The 11,083-nt window shown below is 36.6% G+C and overlaps 1 protein-coding gene across 1 annotated transcript; it reads left to right on the top strand.

Moving 5' to 3' along the window:
• Positions 1-5,844: 5,844 nt before the first annotated feature.
• Positions 5,845-10,414, top strand: LOC131937101 (C-type mannose receptor 2-like). Its single transcript, XM_059294295.1, has 3 exons — positions 5,845-6,061; positions 7,889-8,056; positions 10,206-10,414. The coding sequence occupies exons 1-3, from the start codon at positions 5,845-5,847 to the stop codon at positions 10,412-10,414; spliced, it is 594 nt and encodes a 197-aa protein (XP_059150278.1).
• Positions 10,415-11,083: the final 669 nt, after the last annotated feature.

Raw genomic sequence — 11,083 nt, 5'->3', positions numbered from 1 at the left:
ATCTGGACGAAACTGAGGCAATCACACACGTTCACACACAACCTATATACTTGACTAAACTGAGGCAATCACACACGTTCACACACAACCTATATACTTGACTAAACTGAGGCAATCACATTCACACACACCTCATATATTCTTAAAAAACATATAAACCGGACTGACACAACTCATAGCACGATGATTGAACAGGGAAGAACGGGACAGGGTACAAAGTATAAACAACATTCACCCCCATCCATCCCACTTCACTCATTCACTACACACATTGTAAATGTCGTTTTACAGCCACTTTATGGCCGAGATACACGCTGATGGCGTGTTGCCTAATTAACTGGCAAAAACGGTTAATTAAAACAAGTGATTATACGTCCATGTTTTTCCAAGCTAATCGATATAACATTAAAATAACAAAGTCTAGCCACTGCGCAAAGTCTAGCGAGTACCATTACAACTAGACGTGTTACAGACAAGTAGTACCTAATTTATATAATTGTGGCAGCTCCAGTACACCACTTTATGCCACACACGGTCTCTCTCTTCATCTTAGTGAACTACAATGTCTAGCGTTTATTTGTTAGAGAAATATGTACGTTACAATGGTCTCTCATGTCTCTGGTGGTCTATGGTGGTCTGTCATGGTTCTGTTGGTCTATGTCGGTCTCTCTCTGGTGGTCTGATATGGTCCTATCTGTGATGGTTTCTGATAATCTCTGATGGTCTATCGTGGTTATCTGAAGGGCAATCTAGCCTGAAACATTGTTTAACAGTTTTGTCTAGAGTTTGAGAAGAGAAAACATATTCTATTTGGAATATGGGTCTGTGTAAACACATTACAATACAGCATGAAACTACCCGAGTGAAAAGCTTCATTGAGGGTGTTGTTTCTGTAAATAACTCTTTGCTTGTCCGTGGTTTGTTTTTACATTGTTGCCCCACACGAATGAGCAACACATTATTTACATCAACCATTAACAAACATCACATAGGTATAGACAGTAAATATCTACAAGCTTCAATCATTATTTATATTTACATTTATAACTTTCATAATCTTTTGTTGCTCTGTATGTAGATGTTATATACATGATTATATTTTAGACAGACTTTGTCAGAACATTTTATTATTATATTCAAAGTTCTGAGTATAAAAAAAAAAAAAAGTTGCAACGAGTTGTGAATTGAAGCTTTTTAATGACACTTGTCTAACTCATTTCAGGGTGTAGGGAAAAAAAACCCAGAAACAAACCTACTTTTACAGACTTTAAGTATTTGTATTTATTTATTAAACATCTTTTATCCAACGCAGCAGCGCATTTTTAGGGGCCCCAAAATTTCACTTTACAAAATAATTGTAGGTTTTTTCTTTTAAAAAAAAAACGTTTTAATGCATAATTCACAATTTAAAAAAAATTTGTTTATAAAATATCATACACGTGCACACACTTTAGTATAAATACCAGTTGTCATCACCTCCTACTCAGACATTGTTTACATTAAGCCGATGCTCACTAAAATAACATAATCCGGACCAGCGTTCATTTATGTCAGTAAAATTACTTAAACTTAGAGTTCAAAAAACCCACAAAGAATATATCAATTATGGCAAAAAAGTTTAGGGCCTACGATTGAACCTCTTTAAAATAGTAAGACAGGAATTTGAAAGTTATTTCGTCAGAAAAGGCCCGTTTGTGTAGTTAGGTAGTAACTATAAAATAAATCACAAATGTTAGGCATAGGGTCTTCTTTGTTTGTTAAATCTCACTCGCTAACATTCATACAAGCGGCATTTTAAGAGACCCCTAAATTCGCTCTTACAAACAATACAACCTTTTTAAAATTTCTACAGAAGTTTATTTCTGTTAGTTGATTGATCGTTTTAATATCTAAATCACAAGCTTTTTTATTAAATAAACAAAGACCACACAAAAATCTCACTTTATAGAACTCTACCCCCCTTTCCAATGTTTACAGCATCTGTCATCGGTTTCTTCCCGAAAACTGTTTCCCAAAGCAACTCATCTTAATAGAAATATTTTATCTGGCACATAACTGGGTTCTTAAGCCTGTGTCCGAAAAAAAACTGAATCTCATCAAAACAAAATAAAAACACAAACTGTACTTCAAAAGTTTCTTTATGACTAATCCGCCTGATTGTTAGCAAGCAGTGACCAGTCAGTAACAGGCCGCACCCTTTAGCCCTCTAGCCCCAAGAAAATAGAAAATCTTAAATACTTAGTGATCCGGCTGTCTGCACCATTCGGAAACACAACGTTTCTGTAGGTAAGAATTGTGTTTTGAGAATGTGTTATTGGAAGTGACAGGTCAGAAATTAATATGTATTTATATTTATAAAAATATAAATTGTATATATATATATATATATATATATATATATATATATATATATATATATATATATATATATATATATATGTGTGTATATCAGGTTGATCCGCCCCTGATACAACGTGTTAGTTTTCACCTCCATGTTGAATATATTAAGCAGAACAAACCCTTAACACTAGCTGTGAGCGAGATGAGGCAAATACGTCATCAATAGTTGTGGAAAGTTCGAAGTTGAAAGTACATAATCTTGTTGCCAATCACAACAATGCCGAGCAACATTAGAATAATAATGCTCCCTTCGCGGTGTATGACGAATGGTTGCAGTGTAAACAAACATTGCTACAAAACACAACCAATCGAGTCTGAAACTTAAATAACGTTATATTTTTTTTTGGCTATGGAGATGTTATGAATGGCAACTTTTGAACACGGCGCAATGCTCTAGGATTCGGTACCCGCACACTACATAAACCTGGTTGTACTGTATTACAGAGGCGTAGCTAGGGGGGGGCGGGGGGGGCGGCCGCCCCGGGCGCCGACCCTATGGGGGCGCCAAAAGGGGTGGGAAAAATTTTTTAAAGCTGATTTTATGCTGCAGTTTTGAATTATAAACTGTCTAAGTTAAGAAATGTAATGGCTACACGCCTCACATACTGATTTAACTGTTTTCTACCTTGATTTCTTAATGTAAAACATATACTCTTAAGAAACAGTGACCGGCAAAACCGCTTTGAAGCTTTTCCTAGATGGGGGGGGGGGCGCTTTTTCGAGACTTAAAACGGAAGAATTTACACTAGATTGTCGATAAACGTTACCACTATTAAAAGAAACCAATTGTATTAAAACGTATTGTACGATTATCGAACTGTAAAATACGTTAGTGACTTTTATCAAGATGGTGCAGGGGGGCGCTTTTAGGCTAAATAAAATAGCAAAATTACACAGGATTCTGAGTAAACAACCTTTAGCTCTCAGAAAGAAACGAATTGTACTGTGCATTGTATAATTGTGTAACATTTTTAAAAAAAAGTTTGTTACGTTAAAAACCGCTCTACAAACTTTGTCCAAGATGGTTGTGATGAGTGTGTGTGGGGGGGGGGGGGGGTGGGGGGCGCTTTTTTACCTAACAAAAATCGCAAGTATTTGTACTGGATTGGTGAGCAGATAACTCTCTTAACACTTAGTAAAGAAACCAAGTGTATTAACGCGTAATGTACAATTTCAATAGCCAGTTTTGTTAAAAAAAAAAAGACGCGACTAGTTCTTTGTAAGATTCTTACGATTCTCTCAACTTCAACGTGAGAGATCAGATACTTTTGATTGATTGCATTACATCTTACCTGGATCACTGAACTATATTAAAGAGAACTAAATATCACGGATTCTTGAATCCCTAAGCCACTAATCACCACTTTTTTTCCATGCTCTTATTTCATTCTCCACTGTCTGTAATCTAGCTCCAAGCCATACAGTAAAAGAGACCACATTTAGTTATAGATCCTAATTGAATTTTTTTGACAATGCATTTGAATTCTACATTTTCTTAGAGTGTTAAAACGCGTTTTATTGCTGCTGATTATAATCAGAACGTCATGGGCTATCATTAAATTGATTGTTACTGCTTCTTCAATCAATACAATTAGTTATGCATTTGTTGTTGACGTTGTGCGAGCAGTGTTTCTTCCAGACTTTTTTCTCCGGGGGGGCACTTGAAATTTTCGGGGGGGGGGGGCGGTAGACTTTCTTTGGGGGGGGGGGGGGGGGCGGACACTGTTAAACGCATACATTTTCTATATATAAATTATATAAATTTCAATTCGTTCGGGGGGGGCGGTAAAAAATTTTCGGGGGGCTTTGCCCCCCCCCCCCCCGAAGAGATGCCTGGAAGAAACTCTGTGTGCGAGAAGGCAGGGCAAATCTTCGAAATCCAAGACTACGAGCTGTTAACATCCGTTGGATTCCAGTTTGTTTTCTCTAGCTTGTTTAGTCATACCATCAACCAATCAACAAAATACCCATGTCGTATTCCAATGTGAACAATAAATATTTCTGATAACTTCTTCTTGTATGTCACTTGTGTGTCCTTACTCTAACAAACTTCGAATCCAACTATGTACCATATCACAACAGAGATCGTTCCAAAACTAGAACATAAAAGGCTGGTCTAAACATATTAGCGTTAGCTACAAACTACCCTCTAACACAGATCAGGCTTATTTTTTTTTACTGACATCACTAATCGTTCGCAAACAAAGTTAAACGCACCTTAATGGGAATTAAATTGTCGTAAAGTTTTAAGGAATGAAAATCATACAATGTAATTATTAAACCTTGTCCGGACTGTAGCATACACGCTTACACACACGCTTACACACACAAATACACTCTTACCCACACACAAGCTTATATATAAACACACTATCACACACATAATTATACACATAATTTTATATATATATATATATATATATATATATATATATATATATATATATATATATATATATATATATATATATATATAAGCGGGGGGGGGGCGCCAAATTGAAAGTTCGCCCCGGGCGCCGGGAAGGGTCGCTACGCCTCTGCTGTATTAGCCTACCACGCCGACTGGAGCTATAGCAAACTGAACGGGTATATTGAATTCAGTGCTTGGATTTACACACAGGTTTAAACACCTAGTGCGTTGTGTCTCCACGGCTGTGTATTTGGAAACATTTTCAGCGTGTTACCTGACCTTAGTCGTGCAGTTAATGGTACATTCAACCCATATTACTCACGTGTAGCCTACTTGATACTGTCTTTTAGTTGTATCGTCAACAAAATGAATTTTCGATTGAGTGATTGTTTTCTGATCCTGTTGGTGGCTTGTTCACGTAAGTCAATATATGACCTGCTTTCATCGGGATATATGCCCATAATAAACTGAAATATGAGATTTTACACAATAGTTTAATAGTTTCATCTACTTAAATTAATGCCTTGATAATTTTTTTTTTTTAATTCTTATATTAGTATGTTACAAAATACACAATTACACTATTTATACAATTACACAATTTAAACTATTGTTTTAGAGTACAAACACATGACACAACTAGATTGATGTTAGAGTACAAAAACAACTAGACAGATGTTGCTAGAGACTTGTATACCACCTGTAGACACCCGCTCCCCCCCCCCCCCCCCCAATTAATGTTTACAAAAGTCAAGGAACAAATCCTCATTAGTCACATGGAATTTAGAGCAAACTTAATTAGATCATCCATTTTTATATTAAAATTACCCCATCAGTCCAAATCAGGATGGTCGCCCACATTTTGTTCCCACAGAAAAAATCGTACATATGCAGTCAAAAAATGTGGCTTCTAGTCAAGTTCCTGTCATTTCGATAAAGCCAACAACACCATATTTAAGTCAAGTACATTATTTTCAATGAATAAAATCATCTACTTGACTTTCAATGAAAAAAAGTCATCCACTTGACTTTAAATGAATAAAGTCAACTTTTTGACCCCAGACACGTCATGTGTAACAAAGTTCACGTGCGCCAAGTTTGTGACGCTACATAACCCTAGCCTGGAGTTTGTACCACTGGGGGTGGAGCTGATATCTGTCAACCGTCTGGAATGTGTTCGAACCTGTGTCTTACGTAACCGCGAGTGTTCAACGGTCCGTTACAGTCAGACGTCACAAGTCTGTCGTCTGGGTGAGTTCGTTGTTGGATAGGACGGGCTGTTGTATAGAGGGGTGGGTTGGTGTATGCAAGGTGGATGCATCAAATTTTACATGCAAATTGTGTGAACAACGGATGTTTGTGACGTTTACCCTTTAAAATTATGTCCTATAATATATATATATATATATATATATATATATATATATATATATATATATATATATATATATAAATATATATATATATATATACTAGCCGTCCCGGCCAGGCCCTGCTCTAGACTCTGTGAAAAACTTAACTGTTAGGGACCATTACCTGTGTGTTTAGTAATCATCATATACCCGGCATTGCCAATCCTAACCACAACCAACCCAAAAAAAACCGCAAACATAACGCAAACACAATTACAAATATAAACACAAACGAAAACAAAAACCTAACAACAAACCCAACCACAACCACAAACATAAATACCAAGAAAAAACAAACAAAAAAAGCAAACGAAAACAAACCAATTCCAAACGCAAACCCAACCACAACACAACACAAAGACAACACAAACACAGCACAAACATAACACCAACACAACACAACACCAACACAACACCAACACAACACCAACACAACACAAACACAACACAAACACAACTTAAACACAACTTAAACACAACACAAACTCAACATAAACACAACACATCACAAACCGGGATGGCTATTATTATATAAAATTGTAGATCTTCTTGTAGTTTGGTGTAGGTCTCTATAAAAGAGTTTTCTGGTGAGACCGACAAAAAAAAAACAGACGAAAACGAAAACGCAAAAAAAAGATAACTAATAACCTGCGGGAATTCCCGTTCCCAAATAAAGTTGTCTTTTGTTACTTCGCCCGTCTTTAGTTAAAAATATTAATCTAATATATGAAATTGTATATCTTCTTTTAGTTTGGTGCAGGTGTCTATAAAGGAGCTTTCTGGTGCGACCTAACAAAACGAATTCCCCTTCGCGCGCAAAAAAGACAGACAAAAACGAATGCGCAAAAATAAAGCACAAATTCCCGTTCCCGAATAAAGATGTCTTTTGTATTACGTCAAATTTCTTTGATTAAAAAAAAAAATTAGTAAACAGTACGTTCATTGTATGAAATAAATAAAATGCAGAATTAAAAATACCTACCATATGCACTTGATTAATCCGTGCTAATTATGTAATTCTTTTTTTTCCCAACACCAAAACAAAGTAATAAAAAGTAAATTCTTTTCCACCCGATTTAATGCTTTTAAAGGAAGTAATTGTGTTTTCCTAATTTATCAAAGGGAAGTAAGTTCTAAAGGACTACATATAAATAATGTTCAGATATAATTAGAAGTTTTGTAAAAGATGATATTTTTAAAAAATGTTGTTTAATGAACATGCCGACAATTAGACAGTTATTACTATCAGTTTGAAAAATGAAAATTATTTCACAACACTTTCAGTATTAATTTTTTAAACCATGCAGTTAGACCATGAGTACTTTAATTATCTATCTTTTGAATCCATGGAAGTATCGTATTTTCTTTATTCCTTTGTAATCCACGACAAACATAATTACATACATACAGAATTTTCAACTTTATATTATATATATATATATATATATATATATATATATATATATATATATATATATATATATATATATATATATATATATATATATATATATATATATATATATATATATATATATATATATATATATATATATATATATATATATATATATATATATATATTTATATATATATATATATATATATATATATATATATATATATATGACAACGAAGTTTACAGATTTTCTTTTCCCATCCCCAGGCTCATGGCCGAGATCAACCGCCGCCCCCACCCCTCACCGTGACACCCACACACAGTTGTGTAACCAACCATTAAACTTTGAACTTTTAAAGAACGGAAGTGTCAGTGTGTGTGTTCGTGTGTCGCTGGATCGTTTCAACTATACTAGTGCAAGAGACGTTTGCAAAGGTCAGTCCCATTAGTAGGTTTCTAAAGGTCAGTCGCATTAGTAGGTTTGTAAAGGTCAGTCCCATTAGTAGGTGTGTAAAGGTCCGTCTCTTCAACAGGTATGTTAAGGTGAGCCCTTTACTAAGCACATTAGTTGGCTGTTATATGACTTTACTATGTAACAAGTAGGATGTTACTTGACTCTATAGATCCAACTGTATAACAAGAGCACAGTCCCCAGACGGTATAAAACTATTCAATCAGTAGACACACACCAATCAGTAGACACACACCAATCAGTAGACACACACCAATCAGTAGACACACACCAATCAGTAGACACACACCAATCAGTAGACACACACCAATCAGTAGACACACACCAATCAGTAAACACACGCCAATCAGTAACACACAACAATCAGAAGACACACACCAATCAGTAAACACACACCAATCAGTAGACACACACCAATCAGTAGACACACGCCAATCAGTAACACACAACAATCAGAAGACACACACCAATCAGTAAACACACACCAATCAGTAGACACACACCAATCAGTAGACACACACCAATCAATAGACACACACCAATCAGTAGACACACACCAATCAGTAGACACACGCCAATCAGTAACACACAACAATCAGAAGACACACACCAATCAGTAAACACACACCAATCAGTAGACACACATCAATCAGTAGACACACACCAATCAGTAGACACACACCAATCAGTAGACACACACCAATCAGTAAACACACACCAATCAGTAGACACACATCAATCAGTAGACACACACCAATCAGTAAACACACACCAATCAGTAGACACACATCAATCAGTAGACACACACCAATCAGTAACACACAACAATCAGTAGACACACAACAATCAGTAGACACACACCAATCAGAAGACACACACCAATCAGTAAACACACACCAATCAGTAGACACACACCAATCAGTAGACACACGCCAATCAGTAACACACAACAATCAGAAGACACACACCAATCAGTAAACACACACCAATCAGTAGACACACACCAATCAGTAGACACACACCAATCAATAGACACACACCAATCAGTAGACACACACCAATCAGTAGACACACGCCAATCAGTAACACACAACAATCAGAAGACACACACCAATCAGTAAACACACACCAATCAGTAGACACACATCAATCAGTAGACACACACCAATCAGTAGACACACACCAATCAGTAGACACACACCAATCAGTAAACACACACCAATCAGTAGACACACATCAATCAGTAGACACACACCAATCAGTAAACACACACCAATCAGTAGACACACATCAATCAGTAGACACACACCAATCAGTAACACACAACAATCAGTAGACACACAACAATCAGTAGACACACACCAATCAGTAGACACACACCAATCAGTAGACACACACCAATCAGTAGACACACACCAATCAGTAGACACACACCAATCAGTAGACACACACCAATCAGTAGACACCAATCAGTAGACACACAGCAATCAGTAGACACACACCAATCAGTAGACACACACCAATCAGTAGACACACACCAATCAGTAGACACACACCAATCAGTAGACACACACCAATCAGTAGACACACACCAATCAGTAGACACACACCAATCAGTAGACACACACCAATCAGTAGACACACACCAATCAGTAGACACACACCAATCAGTAGACACACACCAATCAGTAGACACACACCAATCAGTAGACACACACCAATCAGTAACACACAACAATCAGTAGACACACACCAATCAGTAGACACACACCAATCAGTAGACACACACCAATCAGTAACACACAACAATCAGTAGACACACACCAATCAGTAGACACACACCAATCAGTAACACACAACAATCATTTGACACACATCAATCAGTAGACACACATCAATCAGTAGACACACACCAATCAGTAGACACACACCAATCAGTAGACACACACCAATCAGTAGACACACACCAATCAGTAGACACACACCACCTGGATGATTTCCGTTCACCAGCCGTCTGATATTGTCTGCCCAGTGAGAACACATCACACAGATGGCGCTATAAATAACTCATCAACGAGGGTGACACTTTATTTTTTTTTTGTTTACTTCAAGGTTTTGGGGGAAACTTGTATACTATAAAAACACAGGAGAAATTGAACCTAATCGTTGCCATAGCAACATCTGTAAATGCCGACCTGTGGGTGGGTCTCGACGATATGGAACAAGAAGGAATCTTTCGGTGGGTGGACGATGGATCTCTCCTGTCTGATGGAACAAGAAGGAATCTTTCGGTGGGTGGACGATGGATCTCTCCTGTCTGATGGAACAAGAAGGAATCTTTCGGTGGGTGGACGATGGATCTCTCCTGTCTGATGGAACAAGAAGGAATCTTTCGGTGGGTGGACGATGGATCTCTCCTGTCTGATGGTTGGAAGAAAAAGATATTTTGTTGTGGTAACTATCACATGTTTTTAAATATTATTTTACGTGTAGTAGTGCTGTTTTATAACTAGACAAATGGCCCATTGATGGAGAAATACAACGGGGCTTGGTTTATAGTGTCATTATATTTTTTTGTATAGACGCTAAATCTAGACATTGCCACTACACTTTATCTGGTAACCTTGATCTATACGTAGTTACTACACATTGATTCTAAATATAGTTGTAACAATACCCCTAAACCTTGCACTTAAGCTCAAACTTAACAAAAGTTGCATTCAGAGTTTGTTTCAGGCATCTCTTCGCGGTTGGTGGGAATAACGTTATTATTATTGTGTATTTATATGGCATAGGATTTTTATTTCTATGTTTGCTCTAGAATCATTTTATTGTGTGCACATTTCCGGCTTTAGAACTGTAGGGCCTACATGTTTCGTTTGGATAAATCGCTATTAGTTTCATGCTACGTCACTATAGTCATCGGACTATTTATGTAATATATCATGTTATAGTTATAATGTTATCAATATGATGTTACAGTTATGATG

Source organism: Physella acuta, unplaced genomic scaffold, assembly GCF_028476545.2.
Source record: "Physella acuta isolate Inbredline_101_S28 unplaced genomic scaffold, ASM2847654v3 ptg000200l, whole genome shotgun sequence".
NCBI classification, from domain to species: domain Eukaryota; kingdom Metazoa; phylum Mollusca; class Gastropoda; family Physidae; genus Physella; species Physella acuta.
The sequence above is the reverse complement of the archived record's forward strand: the minus strand, read 5'-3'. Positions and strand labels throughout refer to the sequence as shown.

Excerpts from the sequence above, each read along its gene's own strand:
- LOC131937101 (XM_059294295.1), top strand. The coding sequence starts at position 5,845 with ATGAATAAAGTCAACTTTTTGACCCCAGACACGTCATGTGTAACAAAG. Across the intron at positions 6,062-7,888 it reads GTCACAAGTCTGTCGTCTGG|GCTCATGGCCGAGATCAACC; the intron begins GTGAGTTCGTTG and ends TCCCATCCCCAG. Across the intron at positions 8,057-10,205 it reads TGCAAGAGACGTTTGCAAAG|GTTTTGGGGGAAACTTGTAT; the intron begins GTCAGTCCCATT and ends GTTTACTTCAAG.